The 14775-nt window shown below is 32.3% G+C and overlaps 1 protein-coding gene across 1 annotated transcript; it reads right to left on the bottom strand.

Annotated features, from left to right (window-relative positions):
* Positions 1 to 3133: 3133 nt before the first annotated feature.
* On the bottom strand, positions 3134 to 13696 carry LOC147074296 (uncharacterized). Its single transcript, XM_085943578.1, has 3 exons — positions 13605 to 13696; positions 6834 to 6927; positions 3134 to 3841 (listed from the first exon to the last, which is right to left on the bottom strand). Exons 1-3 carry the CDS (start codon positions 13611 to 13613, stop codon positions 3507 to 3509), a joined length of 438 nt encoding a protein of 145 aa, XP_085799704.1. The 5' UTR covers positions 13614 to 13696; the 3' UTR covers positions 3134 to 3506.
* Positions 13697 to 14775: the final 1079 nt, after the last annotated feature.

Below are 14775 nucleotides of genomic sequence, written 5' to 3'. Positions count from 1 at the left end.
GAGTGGCGAGTGATTTAGTGAATTAGTAACAGAAAAGTGTTCGAACACAGTGCATTAGTGAGTGACGTGTCAAAATGAACAGAGGGACGGATATTTCAAAACGGACACCATTCGCGCGACACAAAAGTGCTGCCGTCTGTCAGATAAACTTGTAACTTCAAAAATAATTCAAATGACACGATACAAAAACTATAATAACTATAAGTTATATTATTTCGAGTAGTATCTTCGCCCCAATGCTGTGCCATCTCTGCGGCAGTCGGCAACTAATGAACTCGCCTGTTCAGACTTGTTTCGTGGCTTGTTTAGTATATAATGAGAGGTGGTGGGGGTCGCTACTTGACCGAAATAATAGAATAAAACGGATCGACTGGACTGGCGATTTTACTAAACTACTCGACTAAATTTGTCTGGTCAGACACGGTTTTTTACCAAATCACTCGCTACTCTACTAAATCACTAGAACAGTCCGAACAGGCCTTATGCGAGGGCGATACAAACAGTATATTTTCTGAAATTTAAATTATCACGGGGAATTTTATGAAAACATAGTGAAAATGTTTTTAAAATCCCTACCGCCCACTAGAAAGCTGGAACGCGGTAAGGACCAGATTGACTACCCCTGCTACAAGATGGAGCCTTCTCAAATTTCCCTCTTTGACTATTAGAGGACCCAGCTGTTCTTTATCTCATTTTCATACAAGGTATATAGGGAAGGTTTTCTCCAGATGAAATAGATAGTCCGACCGTTTAATCTGCAAACCGGCTAACTCCATTTAGGGAAATTGTTCAGAAAGGAGAAAAAACTTAATAATTTAACTATCGAGCGGAACTTAACAATTCCAAAAATACACTTCATAAAAATAAGCTGCACTGTGAATTAATACACTATTTTAGCTTCCCTTTTATATGTAAAGAGCAGAGTTGTTCTATTTACGATATTGCAGTTGGCTATTTCATGTGAAAAATGATAACACATTTATTTATAGGTTTAGGAATTTGAAATTTTGATAATGAACATGCTGTATAACAAAATTCCATCAAAATCTATTTTTTTTTTGTCAAAAGTGCAGTTAATTGGTTTGCAGATAAAGCATTCGATTTGTTAAAAGATACAGAACTGTAATAAATAATTGTAACATCGGATCAGTATTTACAATGGTGAATATTATTAGATCACCTGTATCTGAAACAGTGAGTGCTTTATTTTTTATGATTAATTCTAATGTCGATATTATCCTTACAATAAATTCAATGAGTCATGTTATCGTAGTGTTTAGTATATTGAATTTATTTCTACGCTAAAATATATCGCATTATACTTTCTGATTTTTCATGGCACACCAGTGTGCCGCTCTGTCAGCTTGGCCTAATAGAATCTCCGACGTGCTTATGTGGCGAATTGCAGGATGCCGATCACATCCTCTGGGAGTGTCCCTATATGTCGGTAGAAAGGGAAGAGCTTCTCAAGTCGGTCCGACCCTCAGTTGGACCGGTCGGCCATTGCGACTTGGTATCTACGAGGGAAAATTTCTCAGCTTTTTAAAAGTTTGCGGCATTATACGGCAAGCGAGAAGGTCTTTTCTCATCGCGAATTGACCGTAATACATTATATGGAATTAGGGATCACGCACACTCTAGTGCACGCCAACCAAGGTCTTGGGAAGTTGCTCCTAGGACACTTTCGGCACAAATTTGAACAGCGCCTATCGTTCGTTACACCACGGTATACGCCTGCATAACGGGTGTGGAGACGTGGCGGGTGGTGGAGGGAAATTTAAGTGTGCCGCGGCACCGCTTGGTAAGCTCTGGTTTAGAATCTTGATCAGGGGTTTTTAAACTTATTGCTGTCGCGGACACATTTGAGATTTAGGATAATGGTAGTTGATTTTTATACCAAAGTTTTTTTCGCGAAATTATTTATCCAAAACTGTGTTTTAGCTTTGAAAGGTTTTATAGAGCTAATAGTTTGTGCTAACTGTTAATTTTTCCCGTGGAGTTATGAATATTATTATTATTGTTCAAATGTTGGACATTTTGAAATAAGAATTTCACTTCTAAAAGATCAAATAATCGGCGAATAGCTATGTCCTTACTCAAACATGTTATATCTGACTTGACACCCACGGTGGCTGCGCGGCTTAAGCGTTGGACTATCACGCCGTGAGTCTCAGGTTCGAATCCTGGGTCTGGCAAGTACACATATTGTTTTTAAATTTGTGTGTGTGTCAGGGTATGGACCTAATAGGTTGAGCAAGTGGCTAACATCCATTTCTCGTAAAAAACAAAATCTGTTAATACAAACCTCTACTCTATGGAGGTCCATATGATCCTATTAGGATCGGACATGGTCGGAAAAAATGTAAAATAAGGTCAGCTTTTGAGGAATTAATTATCTTTTTCTACGAAGGCTTTAAACTTTAAACATTCTATATGATATTATTATTATTTTCAAAACGATATTCATGACATGTTCAAAGGATAATATTTTGGCTCGACATAATGCTTCTTGATGAACAATACAATGATAATACAATCAAGTACTTACGTGAAAGATTCGACTCAATGCAATGGAAAATTAATCCATTCTTACGGCCCATCATTGCTGGTGATTCAGTAATCCAATAATAACTATTGCTAATACATCAGGCGCAATAAAATAGCTCCCGGTCTAAGCGCGTCAGCGGTTGAAGAACCCCTGATCTAGATCAGTACTTCTCAAACTGGAGGCGCGGCCCCCTAGAGGTCCCTGGAGCTCCTGCCAGGGAGCCGTGAATTATTTCAGTTTTTGAAAAAAATCGTAAAAACGTATCACCATATCTATGCGAAACAGCATTTTCATCATTACTGCTGATAAAAAATAAGTACAGGTCATGTCTTTCAACGGAAACTTTTTTGGAGCAAACCCTGCAAATTAGCATTTCAAATATTGTACCGGATATTGATGTATTATGTAAAAATATCCAATCACACCCCTCATTTAAATTGTTTTCGTGAGCTGTAACTGTAATAAATTTCAAAGTACTATTTTTTTTAATATTTGCTTTAGATGCAAGTAAATGAAATGTTTTATTATTTTTAATAAAAATGTGCATATTCTTATAATAATAATTAATGGTAAATAAAATACTGTTGGTTACTAAAGACTTATATTTTTGGAAAGGAGAGCCTTGTGTTTTTTTCTTTTTTTGGGGGCCATGGTATGAAAAAGTCTGTGAAACACTGCCTTAGATAATGTAATAAAACATAAACATATGAAAATAGTACTTTATTTAATAGGTATAAAAAATATTTTTATAAATGTTGAATGAAGTACATATTCGTTGTCATTTTACTTTGGCATTAACATTTAAACTTAATCTAAGTACAAAACAGAAGCAAACCAATATTCACTGTAAAAAAGAAATGTGAATTTCACACATCAAAAAAAAAATCCATAATTTTTCTCATGAAGATCACAGTACTACGCAAAGTTTTTTTTTGCTCAACACATTTTCTGAAACTGTTTATCCGTGATGATGGTGGTGTCCTCCATAGCCTCCATAACCGCCACCGAATCCACCTCCGTGTCCACCATATCCGCCTCCATGACCACCATGTCCAAATCCGAAGCTTGGTGTTACGATGATTCCGATGTGTCCACCTCCGAATCCTCCGTGACCACCGCCATAACCGCCGCCGTATCCCCCATGGCCACCATAACCGCCGCCATGTCCCCCATGGCCACCATAACCGCCTCCATATCCGCCTCCATATCCGCCTCCGTATCCTCCATAACCACCTCCGTATCCGCCACCATGGTGAGCGGTTTCAGCAGGCTCAAGATCATCGACTTTTTCAGCTGAAACGAGAAAACCGAGTTTTAAATATCTCAGCAGATTATCCTTACTAAGGAATCAACCACTAACACGGAAATAAATTGTGGATAGATATTGAATGAAGAAATAGACTGATTTGATCTGCTTTCTTTTTCAAATCAATAAGATTAAAATTCATTTTTTTTACATATTATTATTATATACAGTAATTCCAAATTCAAAACTCTCACAACATAACATATTTAAACAAAAGAGGGTTTAAGATGAGTAAAAAGTACACCAAGTGAACTAAGTACACCCAATTAAAAAAAAAACATAAACAACATTCATTCAAACTCATCCTCATGTAAGTGGAATATAATAAATTTCCGAAATGATCTCATTGAATGATAGACGATGATAGGCACCCCTCTACCCGCACCTCACCGCACTACTCCATTGCTGCTATCTAACGATTATGTGAATATAATTTTCTTGACAACGGTTGGATATAGGCGCGCATCTCTGTATCCCCACCTCACACCATCTTTCTACCTGACCACTTTAGCCACTCGTGATTAATTGTTGCACGTGCGCTATTTTTGAGATTTTTTTTTTTTGAAACTGGTTATAACGAAACGAAAAATATTTTTACATAACAATTTTTAGTGTTGATATATCAGTAATCAGTTAACGCTCACGATGGCCGACTTATAATGTCGTGGCCCGTGGATCCCAGGTTCGAATCTCGAGACTGGAAAATTCGTTGTTTGGGTGTATTAGAGTGAGCAACTGGCTAACATCCATTTCTCGTATAAAAAAAACTGTTAATTTAATACAACCTTCACTATAAGGAGGCCCACATGATATTCTTTGAAAGAGTAATATCTAAGAATATAATTATTTATATATGAATTAATAAAAAAAATAACACCCTTTTTTAATTCTTAATTCTCATCCAGAACTCAACCCTCTAAGTACTCGTAGATATGTATTACTTTCTCACTCTGTAATTCTATCTTTTTTCCCCACCCTTTTAGCGTTTGTATATTTTTTTATAAGTGTATTATGTGAACGATCTGTCCTACACATAATTAAATAACTTAATGTTTACTAAATACTGTAATATGTTACATGAATATTAAAAAATACTATTATAATAAATTAATAACCAAATAAAAGGTGAATGACTTGAAAATAATATATTAATCAATCGATTACTTGTCACTTAAGTATTAAGTAGGTACCTTGTCGTAATACAAATTTTATTTCTTCAATGATTTATTCTAAATAGCAATATTGTTATCTTTTAAGATACATCGCGTTAGCAATAATTACCTGCTAACCTTTTAACGATACATTATGTCCAATCAATTTTATTTCCAATCCACCTTGACTTTGGCACACCTTGAGAATCCAATTAAGCAATTAACATTGGCAATATTTGAATACGTAATTGAGTAATAACAATTACTATTTGCTCATCCTATGTACATGGATAAAACACCTGTTGACTTAGTCTAAGACCCGTTTCACACTGGACACCTGTGTGGCGCCACCGGCGTGGCGAGATTCCGCATTTACATATAAATGAACGCGACACTCGTGTGTCCACACAAGTGTCCCGTGTAAAATGGGTCTCACTCGCGTATGCAGTCGCGGGCATATGTACATATCCATATGTCACATCCACAATCATTTATATCGCTACTTGAACCGCAAACTTGTTACTTGAACACATATTTAAATCATAAAGAATAAATTTACATTTCTCGTATTATAATATAAGCCTAATGTTACAATTTATAATTATTACCAGAATCTTATTTTATTTATGTTGCATTTGTTTCCCCGATAATTCCACAAAATGCGAATGTGGCTACACAAACAAAGAACCCTTTATACCCACGACAGATCTTAATCAATCGTGTTACGAGGTTCTACGTTTGGATGTGAAGCATCAGCAGATTTTTACGCCTGGTAATGTATCAGGAGCAGATACCCGAGATTAAGGTCACCACGCTCTCAAGTGAGCTCTGACTGAGTTTACCGATTGAAGTAATATAATAAAATGTGCCATGGGAGAGAAAATCACAGAGAATTAACATAAATATTAATTAAATGGTTTAAATTATATTAGTAGCGAAAGGTGGAGGTAGGCTCGTATTTAAACGTATTTGTTTTCATTGAACATTGAAGACTGCAATGTGTCGATATTGTTTGTTAGTTTTTCAAATTCAAATAAACCTTACCTAATCAAAAACACAGTAGATAATAGTAAATCGATATTCGTTTATCTATAAAATACTTAAAATTATGTCAATAAACCATACGTAATAATAATTTTAGATATTTAGCTATTATGAAAAGAATGGTATTTTACATAGATCATGGTTTAATGAATTAAAAAAAAAAACTAATCAATACCATCTGTAATGTGTATTTTGAATTCAACGAAACAAAATAAATAAGTATAACTGGAAAGGTGTGCACTATTTTTGTCGGATCACACATGGAGTTTGGTTTAAGCAGGGTTTAATTGAATTTTAAAAACTATCCAAGGCCACCTGCAAATTGTATTCTTAATTCAATGAAAACAAATAAGTATGACGGACAAAGTTTAGTGTGTACTATTCAGTCGAATCTTACCAGCCTACCTCTATCCCTCGCCATTGATATATTATATAACACAAAAAACAAAGCTAAAACAATTCGGAAATACAAAAAATATGCGAAGAGATTTTCACGTCTTCAATAAAACGCCGTAATATTTATAATGGTATAAAATTGACGAAGTTGGACGGGCCCAACAGCTGGTTAGACCGTCTCGAGCATCTCTTTCCTCTTGGAGCAGTTTCTCGGATATTTCCAGAAGATGTGGTTTACATCCTATTATTACCCGCCACATAGACATGCAACTGTGGCAATGAGAAATTCTCGTAGCATGCAATGGTCTATCCATCTGCAAGCCTAATTAGACCATCTCATCGGACTAGTCTTATATGAATGTAACTATATTTTAACAACAAATATTACCTGGAATCTCTTCTTTAGCAGGTAATCCTGGGAACGCAGCTCCATGGGCGACATTGACGCAGACCACTGCGATTAAAGCAGCGAGACACAGAAACTGAAAATAAAAACAATATATATTATTTTAGAATAGGTTGTAATCTACAGAATATATCATAGATGTTTACATTACTGGATTTTGGCGTAGTTTCTAGAAAGAAAGTGACTTCACGTGTACTAAAGATATTATGCAAGTAGGTGTACATTGGGTATAATACCTTAATAAAACTACCTTAGTAAATTTATAATTATGGGAGCCATTTTAAGTAGGGTTATTTATAATATACTACGAATACTAAAATAAAACACTGTCCTTTTCATTACACAATTCTGTGGAATGATAATATTGTGTTTTATTTTAATTAATACAATGTCTTTCTATCAAGAATTGACAGTTAATACCATTAAAGTGGTTTCAACTATTGTTCACTGATAATATTTTTACATAATATATTATGTAAGAGAAGCTTGATAGGCGAATAATTTTTTGGTAAAAGACAAACTTTTTGGGTATACAAAAATATCTGTAACTATTAAAGTCCGGCAAAATGTATTAGAGACTTGTACCATTTTATCATTGTGTGTTATTCAAAATAAATAATTTTTGATTCAAGAGCATATAGAGTAGCTGATGCTATCTTACTTTTTTATATTACATTTATACATTTGTTCTAGCCAGCGCATGAAAAAGAAAAGTATATGAACCGAAGCGCTCGATAATTTTCCGAAAATATTAAATCGTGCGATTTTTTTTTGTTATATTATAGTTTTATTTACAATTCCGGTTTTAGTATTTATTCAGAGTTCACAGAGATTAATTAATAATAACAGATTTCAAACGGTACACGAAAATAGATTAATATCTGCTATACACTAAAAATTTAGACAGAGCGCGTTTTACAGTACCGCAGGTGAAAATAACTAATTATTGCTACGAAATGTACGATCAAAATGTTGTTACTAATTTACCTTCCAATTTCCTTTAAGCAATACATATTTTGTCTACACCTGCGGAACGCCACTGCTTTGTACTAATATAAAAATGTATTAATAATTACGATTGTTTAATTACTTCAATTATTAGTAATATACAATTTTCACAGACTTTGAAAATGTTGGAAAGCGAATCCTGGTATACTAAACCCAAATGCTATGTAACGGTATATATATCATAATTTATTTTATATTAAAATCGGCTAAAACCTTTGTAACAAAACCTTAATAATGTTGTACCGTAATATGTTAATTTTATTTTGATTTAATGATTTTTCATAACAATTCCCAAACCGGAGAGTCATTATCAATTTTTCCACGAAACGGAGCGGTGGTCTCGATGATTTCACTAACCGAAGCTGCGCTCCGGTGCGCTTCAGTCCATTTCGAGTGCTGGTTCAAACATGGATTTATTACAGTCATGGATTTCTAACAAACGAGTCACTGTCATATAAGCGTTTAGTTTTGCCCACTAATTCAATACAGACATAACTTAGTATAGTATACAAAGATGTAACATTTATAAAAACAAATGTGAAACTATATATAATAAATTTAACACGTATACCTAGTAATAATAGATCCGGAGTATATGCATTAAGTTTAGTCATAATGCTTTATTCGAGTATTAATTTCAGACTTAATATTATAAATTTTCTAGATATATTTTAAGTATGATTTTTTTTAATTTTAAATATGGCCTATAATATCTTCTCAAGTACCAAATACTGTAGTGCTATTTTGTACTACATAGGTACGTGATAAAAATATAAAGTTGCTAAATAATGCACGGGTTTTACCTGAATGACTGAAGTGTGCACGCAAATACAAGTATGTATGATTGTTTAATCAATTATATTTTGTAGTACTTGTTCATCAAACGAATTTGAACAGATACGATAAAATATTTTGCTAACAATAAGACGTAGATGCAGATTAACCATTATAATAAATTTACGGCCAACAATTTACCATTTTGTTTACCGATATCATTTTACTTTGAAGCTATTTTTTTTTCAAAATACTATACGTAAATTACCATTCCTATCTCGAGCCGACTAAAGGATCATTATTTGCAAAATGAAGGTTAAATAATAAAATATTGTACTAAATATTTAATTTAACTGTGGATAGTTGCTAATCAGGGAACTCAGAAATAATTGGAACTAAAATACCCAACGGGTAAGGAGAAGCAGGTAACCGATCTCGAGTAAGGTAGAATATGGGATAAATTTAAACACGTGTCAAGAATACGTCGTACGTCGAATACTGACAACTGCTCTCGGCTTATGCATTCACGCTCATTTAATATTGGTGTATTACACACACTATTGTACGTCTATAATGTGTTTTTATTTTCGTAGGATACTCACATATTCAAAACCCTGCATCAAAATTTACTGTATTGGTATATACTATATAGCCTATCGGAATTCTATTTATTATATTTTCTGTGTTGCTACTTCAACCCATTGATAAAAATAACACTATTGTAAAATTTGCCAAGATGCTTGTTTCAAACACAAAAACAGACGACTTAAAATGCATCTTCTCCACCGTGGTACCTGGTACATTAGTACACATGTTGAGCATTTAAGAAATTAACAAAACGAATCTGCAACTTTTTTTTGATCTCATTTTTCTGTCCAGCTCAAGAAGTCTTGTTACCTTGAAATTCGGTACACAGGTGTTAATGCTGTGACAATACATATACACAATTTGGAGGCAGTCCGGTTCATGGGATATCCATATAACGTTTAAAAAAGTTTTTTGTTAAGGGCCCACATGCCCAACGTAAGTCAAAATAGAGCTTTATTTTCAGAGCATAGCCCTGGATATTCCTTAAACGTTTTAGAGAATCTATTTATATAATTTTGAAGCCTCATTATCTTTTATATTTATTTTAAGCATTTAATGACTGCATATAGTATTTTTATTACATAAAATAGCATTCTTTTAAACCTCTCGATCTAATGTTTTAGAATACAGTCATATTGCAGTACATCCATGTGCAATGGTGTTAAGATTTTTAAGATTTATTAATTTTTAAACGCATTTACAAAACTATTAGTAAAATTAATGTTAACATTATATTAAAGTGAAATATTTACGATTAAGAATTATATTTTGTAATCTCTGTGATCCCAAATTTGACAAGAATTAGGCATTTTATTATTCAAAAAATGAGCATAATTAACACATTTCAAGATAATTCTAAAGATACTGATTATAAACTATATCTTTGACCATTCAAATGTGATAAACATCTTACGAATACTGATTGTTTTATAATAATTATTGACCTAAGAATAAGGTAATTATTCGTAGGATGTTTATACCATAAAATCTCCATTTTGACCTACGTTGGGCATTTTAATGATCCTACTGATTTTTTTCTACTTCATTATACTCGTACTTTAATAAGAGAGTTAAAATGTGGCTCTTGTAGTGCAGTGCGTAAACTCTGGGTTTGATTCCCGTTGAGGACACAATATATTTATGTGATTTTCTCAAAGCCTGGATGTTTGTGATTATTCAAAATAAATTACTAAGCACCTTGTACGAAAAACCAAAGTCATGGTTATTAATAATAACAAAAAAATAAGCGTAAAGAAGATGACAAAGAACTATTCCCATGAGTTATACTAATGTGTTTTTTTACGTCGTTGATACGAGTATTTCAAGTCCAAAGTATGCATCAGTTTCATAAAACATAATATAATTGTTAATATATTTTACCTGATTGGGCTTTAGGTGACATTATCTTCATAAATCGACGATATCAATGTTTTTGTGTACCTCATTACCAAAAAGGGTTATTTTTAAAGGACATTGGAATTATATTTTTAATTATAATTATTATTATGTTAATCTAATATATAAAAATCAATATTTGTTTGTTGTTCGTATTTTATGCGCCACCATACCGTTCATCCGATTGCGATAAAACTTTGTCAACTTATTACTTACACTTACGCAAAGATTATAGGCTATATGAGGCGTGTAGTTTCAAAAACAACTTATTCCACTACTTGACGAAAATGAGTTATGAATGCCAAAATTTAAAGGAGAAATTTTTGAACAAGTATTTTTTGTATATAACAACCTAATAGTATTCAATCTAGTATATAATAATAATTTATTTGGAATAGGTACCAGATCGCCCCCAAATTATAATCGAATGTATTGTCTCCGTATCAGCACATTTCATTGGGTATACCCTAAATAGGCAAAAATGTTTTAGAGCGTCTCGATTTGGCTCATATTATTATGTATACAAAATATTATTTTCTCATAAAATCAATAGTGTTTCTTACATACAATTTGCCATAAAATAATAACAGCCAACTTAAAAAAATAGGTCCCATAAACATTAATATCTGCAAGATTTTTTTATTGCATAAGTGACTTTTAATTGAGTCATTAAACATATTCGAATTCCAACGTAAATATACAAAATAATAGTGTGAAATAGCTTACTGCTTATCGTATCCGGAAACGTGTACGTATGCAATTCGCCGTATCACAATTAACCGTGAAATGTTGTATCGGAAATAAAATATGGCCGTATATTAAAGACCGTCCAACCTCTAGTAGGTACTGACATAAAATTCATGTCTAAATAAAACACGGTTCTTTTCGGTTTACACTTTACATGAAGCCAACAGTAAATAAATTTTGAAAACAGGCGATATACTGGATTATTTGTTAAGTTAGGTTAGGTTTTTATTCTTGAATTTTGCCAAAATCGGCTATGAATATTGAATTAATGTTCATAATGAATCTAATAAAATTGGAGAGCGTATGGTATACGGTCATCTCTTTCAGATAAGAAAGCTCACGGTGAACTGTGCCACAGTGAAATATTTTACTTATTAAAATTTAACCACTGTTTATCAATAAATTACTACATAAGTGTACTGTAAAAACAATGATAGGGAGTATATTATTATATTCGTTACGCCAATATACTTTTGCATATTATTAATCTACCTATGTATTCCACAGTTTTTTTTTTAAATAGTCAAATTCAATTAAATATGTTATATTTTTAATATTAACTACATACTTGATGTGTGCACCATTTTTTGATTTAAAAAATACTGTTTAATATATTGTACACTATACGGAAAGCCTATCTAAGGACGTAGAAAAATATCGTCTCTGTTCTGGCAGAACACACTAACTGGAGAATACTTGTTTTGAGTAATTTGACTTTGAAGTTGTTAAAACGTTTGAAATGGTCTATCATGTGAGTTTATTAAGTAATCGTAAAAAGGATGACTTTAAAATAAAGACTGTTTATTTATTAAGAAGGTTTCCAGACGGTAAAGTTTGGAATAAGGAACATTTTGGTATAACTAACTCAATGTGTGATTTTTTCGAATTAGTGTCTTCTGCCAGAACAGTGACGATATTATATCCAAAATTTATGATAGAATCTATAATTTTGGAACGTGTCTCGTGTAAAATAACAGAAAAAAGATCACCTAATTGCTTTTTTATAAATTTGGTGAATAGTTCCATTATCATTTTTACCAATAGAGTATGTAGAAGTATTATTTCCAAAAAATAAAATTATTCAAAATATGTATGACTTAATTAATGTTTTCTAAAACTTGCCAAAAAAACATTTTATGTATCGCAAAGTGTTTCCCATTAATTTAAACAACCGCCATAATTTATATATTATTCACGTATACTTTAATTCATCACTATTATTTCTCTGCATAATGCGAATAAAAATAACGTTACTGTAATTAATCTGTAATTAATAATATGGGTTACGGCAATATTGCCGTGAATTAACTGCATAATAAATTATTTCGAGTTTAGTTCCGATATAAATTAGTATTATATGATAATATGTATGGTGACAAAAACCGGTTTTTAAAAGCTCAACTGACGGTCAGCTTAAATTAAATGAACTTAAAACAAGCTTTTTATTATTATGATAGCACGCTATGTGAAATAATTAGTTGTAACGTAATTTAATATGTGATTACGAGGCTGTCTTAAAATAATTATTGCAAAACTGTGCCACTTAATGCCATAAAAAGTTAATCCTTGGTGGAAGCCACTGTTTTGTAACCGGTTTTGCTACACGAATAGGCATTAATAACTAATAATCACACGCTTTAAGCTGTTAATTAAACTTTTTCAATTTATACATTTGTTTATTAAAATAATTTAATAACGTTTCGTCCGTTTAAAATGACAAAGTTAACTGAGTTTTCTTCAAATAAGACAAAGGAAAGTATTCCCTTAAGTAGACGCAACCGGTCCTAACCATTAATAAATTATGTGCATGTACTATAGATATTATTGTATTTTATTTAAATTTATATGTTTTTTTTGTATGGGGAAAATAAAATTAATTAACGTATTTCAATCATAATTTCTTTGAATTACGCATTACATAAGTATTATTATAACACAACATATTAAATTTAACAGATATTTAGTAAAATGTAGGTATTAACTTATTTCATATTGAGAGCGAAACTGGTGCTAAAAGTTAAAAAAACGCAGAGTTTTAACGGATAATTATTCATATATTTGTATATAACTTAACATTTTTATATGAACATAACTTACACGATTACATCAGAAGCGAAACCGGTGTTAAAAGTTATAAATAAAATAAAAAACAAGTTTGATCGTATATTATTATTAGGCTATGTTTACTATTTAACACTTTCTATACGAGCATAAGTATTGTTATAAGCAGATTAACACTACCTTGTTCATCTTGAAGTATCCAATATTGAATCAGAAGTGTATAATAATAAATTATTTATCTGACTCGGTAAAGGCGATGATTTGAACGAACTGATTATCTGTTTGTCAGTCAACTCTTTTTATATTGTCCACTGAGGTAGTGACTGCTGGCAGTTTACTCCACACAGTTCCTTTGCGCCTTGAACGTTCGCGCCGGAAATTCTCTTCATGGAGGGAGAGTCTCACGGCATAGCTCAGTTGTGATTAATCATGGATTACGTGCCGTTTTTGCCACCATAACAATCACTGTTGACCTTTTAATTACCACATTTAAATAACACGTTAATTATATCTAATGGCCAAGTACTCCAAACGCGCCAGTCGCGGTGTTAGCAGTAAATGAGTTAAGTAGTAAATAGTATGACTTTTTAATACATTCTCAATAAATTCCGTGGCGAAGGGTGAAAGTAGACTATTAAGATCCGCCATAAATAGTGCACATTAAACTTTGTTAGTCACACGTATTTGTATTTATTGAACTAAGACTACAATTTAAAGATGGTGTTGGTTAGTTTTTAAAATTCAATTAAACCCAGCAAAAACCAGATAATAGTAAAAAAAAATACTGATCTATCTATAAAATATCTAAAATTATGCAATTAAATCAAACATAACTTTGAATATTTTATAGATATAATAACATTTGTTATCTATAATAGTTTGGTTTAGGCAGGGCTTAATGAATTTAAAAAAAATGAACCAGCAATATGTATAATATATGTATTCTTAATTCAACGAAAACAAATAAGTATGAATGAAAAAGTGTGCACAATTTTGTCGTATCACCCAAAATATACGAAAACTATTTTAGTTTGGTTAGGCAGGGTTTAATTGATTTTTAGTTATTAGTTTAGTTGCTTAGTCTCAGTTCAATAAAAAAATACTTATGACTCACAAAGTGTAATGTGAACTATTTATGGCGGTTCTTAACAGCCTACCTCCACCCTTCGCTACTGTTGAATATAATAAAAATGTCATAGCGTCATACAAAGTAGAGACTGCTGCAATGCTCTTCGTCAGTGGTTCCCAAAGTTGACTGGGCCCCGACCCATCTAACAAAAATTTCCAATCTTGGGACCCACCTCTTAGCTGTCTAAGAGAAAAGAGGGTATAAATATTGGCAATGCTCAGA

Source organism: Rhyacophila brunnea, unplaced genomic scaffold, assembly GCF_057557595.1.
Source record: "Rhyacophila brunnea isolate RB1 unplaced genomic scaffold, BYU_Rbru_1.0 scaffold_16, whole genome shotgun sequence".
Taxonomy (NCBI): domain Eukaryota; kingdom Metazoa; phylum Arthropoda; class Insecta; order Trichoptera; family Rhyacophilidae; genus Rhyacophila; species Rhyacophila brunnea.
The sequence above is the reverse complement of the archived record's forward strand: the minus strand, read 5'-3'. Positions and strand labels throughout refer to the sequence as shown.

Excerpts from the sequence above, each read along its gene's own strand:
- LOC147074296 (XM_085943578.1), bottom strand. Across the intron at positions 3,842-6,833 it reads TGCTAAAGAAGAGATTCCAG|CTGAAAAAGTCGATGATCTT; the intron begins GTAATATTTGTT and ends TTCTCGTTTCAG.